This window comes from Oncorhynchus mykiss, chromosome 3 (assembly GCF_057628025.1).
Source record: "Oncorhynchus mykiss isolate SJ-2025 chromosome 3, ASM5762802v1, whole genome shotgun sequence".
Lineage (NCBI taxonomy): Eukaryota > Metazoa > Chordata > Actinopteri > Salmoniformes > Salmonidae > Oncorhynchus > Oncorhynchus mykiss.
Genome location: NC_143024.1, coordinates 57,073,392 through 57,086,009, shown reverse-complemented (window position 1 = coordinate 57,086,009; position 12,618 = coordinate 57,073,392). Strand labels below are relative to the sequence as shown.

Genomic DNA, 12,618 nt, shown 5'->3' with positions numbered 1-12,618 from the left:
ATGGTCATTCTTTGATATAGAGGGTAACGTTGACCATTTCATAACGACTAATCACTTTTGCGAGGCACATTGCATGGCCGAAGCTGGAGAAAAGAAGCTTGCTAAAAAACTATCAAATGGTCAAAACCATTTGATTTTCAGATGGGGGTGAAATCCCACATTGTGATATTATATATTCATTGGCTATGTCATAGCTAATTTGTAAACAATATTGATACATTACTTGCTCAAACACTTAATGTGCAGAAGAAAAACAGACAGGGCAGAGATTTTTTTAGCAATGGCAATTTCTTAAAAACACACTACAGTGTTGTTTGCAATATGTCCGTTTTTTTCCCCCACCACAACAGACAATTAACTTACACAATAGGAAGTAAAACAAACAAAAGATCGAAACGACGAAAACCACGACTCGACGACTAAGTGCAAACGCAGAGGCCCGGTTACCAGGAAACGGAAGGTGTTTTGCTTTTAATTTGACCAGCAAGCGGTCACTTGGAAGTAAACGCATTCAACCATCTGCCGCTGTGACTGCTGCATACGTGAGGGGACCTTTGCTTCAAAATATGGGAGGGAAAAAAAGCAGGGGCATGTAGAAAGTGCTAGGTCGGAGGACGTGTCCTTTCTTGGAACAGGGGCCCAGGTTATTTTACACAGGCACTGCACTAAGTGCCTCTCTCCCCCCTGGAGCATGGCTTAGGGCAGGATGTGTTCACACCGGACTGGCATGCTTCACTTCCTCCCTGGGTCCTGTTTGGTTCCTGCCTGGTTCTTCCTACAGTACCATGGGCCACAGGCCATCGCATCCACCATCCACACATCTACATCTCACTCTGACTCATCAAGCTCACGTGTTACAACAAGTATTGGAGATTGCCCATTGTGTTTGTGATGCTTTATGAAATTAGATATGTATAAGGAAACAATGATAAAATATTTGGCTTTAATATCCTAAAAGCTTTTTAGCTGTTATATGTCTGACTCAGAAGTTGACAATGTTACGTAAAACTCATACTCTCGGTAATTGTACCAGAGATCAATCTCTTACCCAACAGATGGGTGATGGTTTAGCAACAGATGTTAGGTCAATAATGTCAGCGTCTAGATTAGGCTACAGTGGATGGATGGCCTGCTAATCGACCGGGCCTGAGAAACTATTCCAGTGTGTTTGCCCATCTGAGGACGAGGTTGCCTGGGCGCAGGCTTGAGTGTTATTCTTTTAGAGTGAATGAGAGAGAGAGACCCTGTATTCAGAATTAGAACTGCTGACGCAGGCATTCTGCTTTAAGGCTACACACAGAGGTCTGAGAACACTTGCAGTAGAAATGCAGTGGATTAAAATGCACTCCACCTCTAAAACGGGAGATGTGGACAAGCTTTCTGACATGGTCATAGACAGATGAGGGAAGTGCAAGTAAACTTTACTGTAGGGCCGGGATGATACCAGTATCACGATACTCGTTGGTATCGTGTCAAGGAAACAAAACAAATCAGATTTAACTTATTTTGTAAAACAGCCCTAATGTTGCAAACAAACATCATTGTTGTCATCGAGTCAATTATTTATTTTCCAAGCCATAGCGCACAATATTTTACATACAGCAGGTTTTTAAAAAGGACCAAAGTTCTCGGTCTGCTTTGTGTTTTAATTTTTCCCATGGAAAAAAAGATTGCGATACTGGTATCATCCTGGCCCTATATTACTGCATATCATACTTTCCATACTTCTGTGGCCAATAATACTTTTCCTTTGAGCTGGCCCAGGCAAAGGCCAATTGGGGCAAACAATTTCAACAAACCCTAAATAGCCACCATGTGTCCTAATACACACGTTGTTATTATGGACCACGCCATTCCTCCAATGGAAGACTTTGGGCATTATTACATTTGCGCAAATCCACTATGAGCAATACAGAACAAAACGTGCACCAATGGCCACTCTGCCAACACTCCTTCCTCGCATCATTTCCCTCCATTATGGCTTCCCCATTAATGCCACAATCCTCTATTCTTACTCCTGTTCTCTGGGGCTTTCACCACTTCCTTCCCTCTTTCACTGACGCGGGTCCCCGGGCCCCTGCGGAGATCGGGTTCCAAAAGCTAGGACTCAGAAGTGGCTGAGCTCACCACCGCCACACTCCACTGTAAATAACTCTGCTCACCTGACCCAGCCTGCCACACCTCACTTAATGCTATAATGACTGGTTTCATTTCCAGTCTAAGCCTCTGACTTCGCCACTATTGTGTTGTGAGTTTATAATGACAAATTGCTCTCTGAGATGTTTCCCAATAGCGGAGAATAGTAGCGGAGAATAGTTTCTGTGTTGGGAAATAAATAATTGTGCATTCTGTGTAGTAGGCACGTGTTCGGATTCTTGCATGTTTTAATGAATGTACAAAATGGGTCTGTGCAAATGTTGTCTGTGTTTTTATGGGTTGTATGTGATTTTACACTATGCCAACTTAACTGGTTTATTACTTCCAGTAGAGGGCATGCAGGGTGACTCAGGACTAACGGCTTTATCCCCTCATCTTTAGTACTGTAATAGCTTCCGGTCCTGTAGCATAAATCTAGCTTCCTACCTAGCCTAATCTCTTACTATAAATGGAATACGGGTCACATCATGGCGGAAGGAACCAAGGGAAGCAAACGTAAACACAAACACACACACATATTAAGCACTGCATGAGCTGTAGGCAAGATGGCAACCAGGCTAGATGGCCTCTAACTGCATAGCTATCCACTGAGTCTGTTGGTGGAAAAAAAGAGGGGAAGAGGAAAAAAAAAAGAAGAGGGAGCCTCTGGGGATGCCAACAAAGGCCAGTCTAGTCTTCACACTTAGTTGTCTCTCACACAATGAGCAGTGTGTGTGTAGGCCCGCTGTCATACACACTCCTCTCATTAGGCGAAAGAGCAGCAGTCCACCAGTCAAACCACCCCCCTGACCCGGCTAGTCTACAGCATCCTGGGAGAACTGATACTACGCTAATGCCCTTCACTACACAGAACCGTACAGCTCAGTCAAGCAATCTCCACCAGAGTACATTTTTGGAACAAAAAATGTTCACTGCTGAAGAGGATTACTCGACTTGATTCAATAGTCTGAAGAATATCCTGTGGGCCCAGTCATTCCGAGTAGTTTTTGTGGATCTCTTTGAGAGAGCACATTGAGGAACCTGGAGGAGGTTTGTTCTATTTAAAACTTACTTAGGTATGTTGTTCCACCAATGTTCAGGTTGACTTATTTGAGCCCCCGGGAAGTTAGTGACCTAAACTACTCACCCAGCTATGCCGGCATAAGTGTATCCTCTACAGATATGACTCAGGGCTAACTGTGTGGGTACGGCACAAGTTTGTATAGCACAAGAGTGTATACGGCAAATTATGAACGCTTACACAAATGTGTATTTAAGTGTACATAGTGCAGATAGCCCCAGTAAGACTGCCATTCTGCTCCAAGGCTCTTATCCTGTATCAATGCTCTGTAGTGGACAAGTACTTAGCCAGGCTGATAAGGAGAAATTACACTGACCTTTCTGGTGCTACAAACAGTACTGGGAGAAATACAAATGTTGGATGTTTGTCTGCTCATAAGAAATAGCCATTACACTGATAGGAGAATGAAACCATTAGATAAGCATAGCAAATTCTAACCAACAAGTGTTGCTTTTATTTAATCCATTTTAAAATAAGGCTGTAACATAACAAAATGTCTAAAAATGGAAGGGGTCTAAATACTTCCTGAATGTACAGTGCCTTGCAAAAGTATTCATCCTCCTTGGCATTTTTCCTATTTTGTTGCATTACAACCTGTAATTTAAATGGATTTTTATTTGGATTCATGTAATGGACATACACAAAATAGTCCAAATTGGTGAAGTGAAAAAAATAACTTGTTTCAAAAAATGTCAAAACGGAAAAGTGATGCGTGCATATGTATTCACCCCCTTTGCTATGAAGCCCCTAAATAAGATATTGAAACCAATCACCTTCAGAAGTCAAATAATTTGTTAAATAAAGTCCATCTGTGTGCAATCTAAGTGTCACATGATCTCAATATATATATATACTGAGATCATGTGACACTTAAATAAATAAAGTCCATCTGTGTGCAATTTATTATATATATATTTTCAGAACCGGTGTGTGTGTGTGTGTGTGTGTGTGTTATATATATATATATATATATATATATATATATATATATATATATACACACACATATACATATATACACACACACACACACACACAGGTTCTGAAAAGCTCCAGTGTCACTAAACATGGGGCACCACGAAGACCAAGGAGCTCTCCAAACAGGTCAGGGACAAAGTTGTGGAGAAGTTGGGTTGGGTTATAAAAAAATATACGAAACTTTGAACATTCCACGGAGCACCATTAAATCTATTATTTTAAAAATGGAAAGAATATGGCACCACAACAAACCTGCCAAGAGAGGGCCGCCCACCAAAACTCACAGACCTGGCAAAGAGGGCATTAAATCAGAGAGGCAACAAAGAGACCAAATAAAACCCTGAAGGTGCTGCAAAGTTCCACAGAGGAGATTCGAGTATCTGTCCATAGGACCACTTTAACCTCTCTGGGATATGTGGGACGCTAGCATCCCACCTGGCCAAAAGCCAGGGAAAATGCAGAGCGCCAAATTCAAATTAATGAATATAAAAAAAATCATTAAATCACACATGCAAGATAGCAAGTTAAAGCTACACTTGTTGTGAATCCAGCCAACATGTCAGATTTCAAAAAGGCTTTTCGGCGAAAGCAAACGATGCTATTATCTGAGGATAGCACCTCCGCAAAACAAAGAGAGAAACCGTGTTTCAACCCTGCAGTCGTGACACAAAACGCAGAAATAAAAATATAATTCTTGCCTTTCCTTTGACAAGCTTCTTTTGTTGGCACTCCAATATGTCCCATAAACATCACAAATGGTCCGATTCGATTAATTTGGTCAATATATATCCAAAATGTCAATTTATTTGGCGTGTTTGATCCAGAAAAACACTGGTTACAAATTGCGGAATGTGACTACAAAATATCTCAAAAGTTACCTGTAAACTTTGCCAAAACATTTCAAACTACTTTTGTAATACAACTTTAGGTATTTAACGTAAATAATCCCCAAAAATTTAAGATGGGATGATCTGTGTTCAATACTGGAAGAAAACAAACTGTAGCTAGCTTTCTGGTCACGCGCCTCTAACAGTACACTTCAAGTGACCCTCGTTCAAGATGGCTGTACTTCTTCATTACACAAAGGAATAACCTTAACCAATTTCTAAAGACTTGACATCCAGTGGAAGCGATAGGAACTGTATAAAGGTCCCTTAGAAATCTGGATTCCCATTGAAAAGAGAGTAACCTCAAAAAAGAGAGTAACCTCAAAAAAGAGAGTAACCTCAAAAATAATAATCTGAATGGTTTGTCCTCGGGGTTTCGCCTGCTAAATAAGTTATGTTATACTCACAGACATGATTCAAACAGTTTCAGAAACTTCAGAGTGTTTTCTATCCAAATCTTCTAATAATATGCATATCTTATATTTTGGGGGTGAGTAGCAGGCAGTTGAATTTGGGCATGCATTTCATCCGGACGTGAAAATACTGCCCCGTCACCAAGAAGTTTTAAGCTGTACACTCCACAGAGCTGGGCTTTACAGAAAAGTGTCCAGAAAAAAACTATTGCTTTAACAAAAAAATAAGCAAACACGTTTGGTGTTTGCCAAAAGGCATGTGGGAGACTCCCCAAACATATTGAAGAAGGTACTCAGATGAGACTAACATTTAGCTTTTTCCCCACAGTGAAGCATGGTGGTGGCAGCACCATGCTGTGATGTTTTTCCATCGGCAGGGACTGGGAAACTGGTCAGAATTGAAGGAATGGTGGATGGTGCTAAATACATGGAAATTCTTGAGGGAAACCTGTTTCAGTCTTCAGGAGATTTGAAACTGGGACGGAGTTTCACCTTCCAACAGGACAATGACCCTAAGCATACTGATAAAGCAACACTCGAGTGGTTCAAGGGGAAACATTTAAATGTCTTGGAATGGCCCAGTCAAATCCGAGACCTCAACCCAATTGAGAATCTGTGGTATGACTTAGATTGCTGTACACCAGCGGAACCCATCCAACTTGAAGGAGCTGGAGCAGATTTGCCTTGAAGAATGGGCAAAAATCCCAGTGGCTAGATGTGCCAAGCTTATAGAGACATACCCCAAGAGACTTGCAGCTGTAATTGCTGCAAAGGGTGGCTCTACAAAGTATTGACTTTGAGGGGGTGAATAGTCATGCACGCTCAAGTTTTCCATTTTTTTTGTCTTGTTTCTTGTCTTTTTCACAATGAAAATATTTTGCATCTTTAAAGTGGTAGGCATGTTGTGTAAATCAAATTATGCAAACCCCCCAAAATATATTTTAATTCCAGGTTGTAAGGCAACAAAATAGGAAAAATGCCAAGGGGGTGAATACTTTGCCAAGCCACTGTACTTTACAAAATAGTTTAACCTGCCAAGTGTCTAGTCTTGCCTTCTAGGAGCTAAATCCTAACATGAGATCTGCGCGCCATCTTTACCCAGATGCTGCTGTTGCTGACAGCTAATCACCCCATCCGCCTGCAACATGCACCACACAAACTCTTCTCATCTGCTTTTTCTTTCGCATCTCAGTAACCCATTTTTGTTACATAAATGCAATGTGCCGAGTCTAGGGAGTTTGTGAATCTGCATTGACATGCGTTGCCTGTGACGCAGTGGATTTTAGTCAAATCCATGAACTACATTTATAGGAAGTTGCTGCGGCTACGATAAAAATGAAGAAAGCGTTGGCATTGGGGTAAAATGCCACCATTGAGGCCTGCGGTTTTCTGCCTTCATTAGAAAATGAAGTACTGTCCTTGTAAGCCACATGTGACGCACATGTTGAGGCTGTGAGAGAGATGTCTGTCTGTGGAGCCAGCAATCCCCCTTTAAAAGAACTAGTGAGCATCACTGACTCATTGCATCACTGACTCATTGCACTCCTGATTCAGAGGGGCTGGGTTAAATGCGGAAGACACACTTCAGTTGAAGGCATTCAGTTGTACAACTGACTAGGTATCCCACTTTCCCTTTCTCTCTGTCAACAGTGACAGAGAGAAAACTCTGCAACTTCAGTATCATGCACCACAAACCAGCTACTCAACCCCATCAGAACTCACATTACAGATTATTTTGAGGGTAGAGCTCTAAAAATAGTTAGTCTGAGGTCTGAACCGATGTTATATTTATAACAGTTGCAGTATTTTTATGGCCCTAGTTCAGGGGTCTCCAACCTTTTCTAGCATGAGAGATATGTATATATTTTAAGTATTATGTCACAAGCTACAAAAATAAGCACATTCTTCTCCTCTACCCTGAAACTCTTCCCCTGGTCCTTAGGGTACAAGATATGCGTTTTCTGTCAATATACCTGGTATATACATTTGTGTTATTTGTTTCCCAGATAAGTTGTCCTGATACGACCCATACCAGCTCACTGTCTGTCAACTGATTTAACTTGTAATATACGCTGGCTCCTTTCCTGTTGCAAATTTATTACGGGGAACGTATACATTTCCCAAATTGACCTTCTCCTGTAACATACAGTATATATGTAACACACGTAAGCCCTTTACTATTGCCCTTCCAGTGGTTAATAAACAACTCTAAGGGGGCCCCATAAAAATCAGCAGTTCTTTTGTTTTATTTTTCCTGCCATTTTATTATTTATTCTGAATATAAACAAAAACTGATGTTCTGCATCATGTCAATGCTTAAATCACAGACCAACTTTGAGGTCTAAAAAAAAACTACCACAGATTTTTTTGGTGCAAGTCCCCTTTCATTGTGCATTAATAACCTCTACAGGATCGGTGTCCCCTTGCGGGACGGTTGAGCTAACGTAGGCTAATGTGATTAGCATGAGGTTGTAAGTAACAAGAACATTTCCCAGGACAGAGACATATCTGATATGGGCAGAAAGCTTACATTTTTGTTAATCTAACTGCACTGTCCAATGTACAGTAGCTATTAGAGTGAAAGAATACCATGCTATTGTTTGAAAAAAAGGGTCCGATCCTTTACGCAAGAGAGGAATGTGTTGGTCTAGCGATGTTTCTGCATTAAGGCCTGTTGCTTTGCAGCACTTGTCATGGCAGAGTTTGCAAAACAATGAACACCCAATTGAAACAAATAATCTATATATTCCTGTCAGGTAAGCCTACTTTACAGTTAACATTTAATTGAGAAGATTTTGGGGTAAAGAGTTTGTCTACAAGACGGTTATCATTACCGTCGCTAACTGGCTACATCCGGAGTAATAGACAAATGTGTGCACCAAACAGACAGACGGGCAATACTTCAAGAAATTAATTGGCAGATATTGTGTCAAGTTTGGCTTTTTAAGCCAATAGTTGCTAACCAGGAGTGGAATAATGTCCATGTGGCTTTGATTGAATATTTATTTTATTTAACTAGACAAGTCAGTTAAGAACAAATTCTTATTTACATTAATGCCCTAGTGGGTTTACTGCCTTGTTCAGGGGCAGAACGACAGATTTTTACCTTGTCAGCTCTGGGATTTGATCTAGCAACCTGTCGGTTACTGGCCCAACACTCTAACCACTAGGCTACCTGCCTAGTAGCCAGGAGCTTTATGTTTGACAGTTTGCGGGAAAAAAAAAAGCATTTACTTTCAAAATTGCTTGGCGAGCTACTTATAGATGGGTTCTTGGGGCATGTTCAACCCCAGAGAGAAAACTTAAAATTTGCCATATACCACAGTTTAATTCAATACCAATGAGATTCCAATAGAGTAACTACAAAGTAACTAGACTAGCCTATATGACTAATACCAAACTGTTACTTTACATTACCTTTCAAGCACTGTAACGTGCTACTTGACTGTCTGCAACAAACAGTCACTAACTTCTTGACTGCACCCTCTTTACTGTACAAGTCGTAGAACGGTATTTGCTTTAGTTCCTCCTGTTCTTTCCAGATTTCAATAACATCCTTGCCTCATGAGGTCACCTCAGTAGGATCCAACGGTACACGTGAAGCTTGCTCTATGTACTGCAACTGTGAACAGTTGGAGCAGTGAGGAGCATGCTCATATGAGTTCACTATAAAACATCCACATAGCACTGACGTCATACCTTTCTGACATCATATCCCTCATGACCCCCCCTGCTAATAGTAATACCATGAAAACAAACATACATCCCACTTTTAACACCTCTCTCTCCCCCTCTCTCTCCCCCCCTCTCTCTCTCCCTCCCCCTCTCTCTCTCTCCCTCCCCCCATAGTCTAACTAGACGAGGACTGTGTGCATTGATTTCCTGGGGATGAGCCTGGTAACATGACCTAGGCCACGAGTAAGGTTCCCGGCCTGAGGTGGAACGGACCCCTCAATGGGAACATCCCCTCACTGTGTTACAGCAGCAGCAACAGTAGGCGAGTGTGTGTGTGTCTGTATTTAGGCCAGGCAATCCCCATATTTACAACACTGATATGCAAGTGTGTGTCACCTGACACTGGCACTCAATAGATCAGGCGTTTATACTGTTCTTATGCCCCCAGCAGCCCATCCCAGCCCACCCCCAACATGCTTATCAAACACACATCTTGTGTCTGCCCTCTCAACACACAAGAAGAAATGAGGACACTGATTAAACGCATCACACACACTGGTTTACAGGCATTAAGAAAGGAAAAAAATGTTCTTAAGATTAGGCATTAACTTATTTATAACCGCTATACAAACGGTCAGTCAAGAACACCTTGTGCCCTCTCCTCCCAATACGAAACTTCAAATAGAGTGTCTACTTCGAGATAAGTACATTACAATTCCTCTTTGGCTATAGATAAACTATGGTACCAAGTAGTCTTTCATATGAGCACATGCTGTTTCACAAGTCGTTGGTGGTGAGTCATTTAAAAAGGTTCAGTATTAGGTGAAAGGTAGTGGAGAGAACAGTAGATTGACGCCAGTGTGGCGGTAGCCTACAACGCATTCTTTAGTAGTGAGTCATGCTGGAAAAGGCGTTGCATAGGGATCTCCAAAGATGACCTAAGTCTGTCGGCTAATACCCGAAAGCTACTTTCCGCTATGACTCCCATTCTACATGTCGAAGTATGTGTATTTCCACTCTTTTTGTAAGCTTCTTAATTCAAAATGTACCTTTATCGGGAGTAGGCCTTGCCTATCATGTCACTTGTTTGCAACCTGGGGTCACGGAAAAACACAATTTTGCTGTTCGGCAGTAAGATAAACAACTTTTTCTTTCTGTGGACTGTGTTTATGGAAAGAGAATGACAATTGACATTCCTAAGGTGCCATGTTCACAAAGTCAAAGCCAGTCTTGGACTGGAGCCATTTGATAACAGCTATGTAGCTATGTTAGAGACCCAAGACTACCTTTATGTAATGTTGTCTCGCTTGTTGTGATGTGTGTTTTTTGTCCTATATTTTTAATTCGTGTTTTTGAATTTTTAATCCCTGCCCCCATCCCCGCAGAAGGCCTTTTTTTGCCGTTTGGTAGGCCGCCATTGTAAATAAGAATTTGTTATTTAACTGACTTGCCTGATTAAATAAAGGTTTAAAAAAAATACAAAATACCAAAACAAATGTACACTTCCACGAGGGAAATAAACGTGGGCGCGCTTAGAGGCCTTATCAAGGTAAGTACGCTACACTGTGAGAACTGAAAAAGTGGATACTGTGAGAACTGAAAAAGTGGATACACGTGTGAGAACGGTTGTTATTTGACGTAGAATTAACGAGCCCCTAAGTTATTTTATCACCAAAAGTGTATTACATGTTTATAAGGACAGTATGGCGGCAGGTAGCCTAGCGGTTAGAACATTGGACCAGTAACCAAAAGGTCGCTGGTTCGAATACTTGAGACGACAAGGTGAAAATAAATCTGTCGATATACCCTTGAGCAATTCACTTCACCCTAATTTGCTCCAGGGACACCGTACTACTATGGCGGACACTTTAAAATAACATATTTTTACAAGCATTTAGTTACACCCGCAATAACATCGGTAAAATATTTGTAAGCGACCATTAATGTAACGTTATTTGATTAGAGTGGCTTAGCCCAGGAACGTGACTGGCTAGCTAATGGAATAATTAGCCTACGCTTTGTAATCAAATGGAATAAAAACCCACCAATAGGCGCGCCTTGTTCTAAAAATAATAGCAGGCTACAGGCAAATATTCATAGGCTAGTTTAGACTATGACAAATTCTACAATTTGTTGATAATGTGGAGCCCACCCAAATGCCTTCAACTTACTTCTCCGCCGCTGCTTCTTTGGCAGTCTCATCTTTCTTCTCCTGGTCGGTCACCGGTATAGCACTTTCAGTCACAGGTATAGCAGCACCTTCGGTCTTCGTGCAGTAGGTCCGGGTCCCAGGTGCGGCGCAAAGCAAAGGGCGGTGGACACCGGCATGGAGAAGCTTCAATTTGAAGCTGACTTGGACATCAAGAGAGGCGTTGCTGGAGCAGTAGTGGATTGGTAACGACGTTTTATTTCTTGTAATACCTGTCAAAGGGCGCTTTAGGTTGGATTGAAACAACTCCTTCAGCACTGACGAAAACCTAAACTGTAACATTTCAATCCTTTCGAGCAAGTTGAGAAGAATGTCTGCCTGAAAAAAATCCTAAAACCCGAAATTGAAAGATAGGCACTGTACCACGTTAACATTCAGCGTGGGCAATGACTAGCACTGTAATGTACTGGCGTTGTAAAATGAATAAAATCCCTTATCTTACGCCCCCTAAACATCCAATTGGTGGAAGTGTCTTTATGGCGGATTGGCTGGTCTTGGTTTCTATCATAATTTTGTCTTGCATCATTTCCTCTGACGAATTGCGGTTCCCTAGCGGCGGGAAATATTTTAATTATTGAAGGGCATTGATGAAAGTTATTGCGCGTGCCGAATACCGATTCATTTCCCAGAATGTATGTGAAACTTTAATCACACTATTCATAAAACACGTCCCATGTGGAGGTCATTCAGTTTGTCTAGAACATGTTATGGTAGCTAGGTCTAGCGTAGCTTTAGTTGCTCTTTTAATTTGAACTTAATCTATGGATATTTTGAAAGACTTTCAATAAAACATAGATGATGAATGGAAACAAATGTACATTATCTAATGATATTCTAATGATGTAAGCCTACGCTCAGAAGTAAAACATAAAAGCACAGCTATTATCATTCAAACATGGAGCAGTAGCAAATAATTCTAATCAAATTAATGAGTTGTGACAACAAACCCTTGTCTACTGGGAGAGACAGATTGATGCAGGCTCTCTCTCCCAGCTGGACAAATACAGTGTCAGTTCCCATCCTCAACCTTGGAGTGTGGCATACTTAGATTTACATTTTAAATTGGACAATACTCTGTCAGCACCAAAATATCTTAGGAATTTATTGGACGGTCTTGTTGGCTCACTGTTAAAGTGCTGTGTGAGAAACAGAGAAGAGGCTTCTATATTGTTCAGTCAGCCCTCTCATAGAAGGAAAGGTTGACTGGCATTTCACTGTACTTGTGCACGTGACAATAAA

At 41.2% G+C, this 12,618-nt stretch overlaps 1 protein-coding gene across 12 annotated transcripts in view; it reads right to left on the bottom strand.

Annotated features, from left to right (window-relative positions):
* Positions 1–11,987, bottom strand: part of glsb (glutaminase b) — a 60,889-nt gene extending 48,902 nt beyond the window's left edge. For all 12 annotated transcript variants that reach the window (XM_021596982.3, XM_021596983.3, XM_021596984.3 and 9 more), the window contains exon 1: positions 11,342–11,987. In XM_021596982.3, the coding sequence (XP_021452657.2) occupies positions 11,342–11,661 (320 nt within the window). In that variant the 5' untranslated portion in view covers positions 11,662–11,987. The remainder of the gene's footprint in view (positions 1–11,341) is intronic.
* Positions 11,988–12,618: the final 631 nt, after the last annotated feature.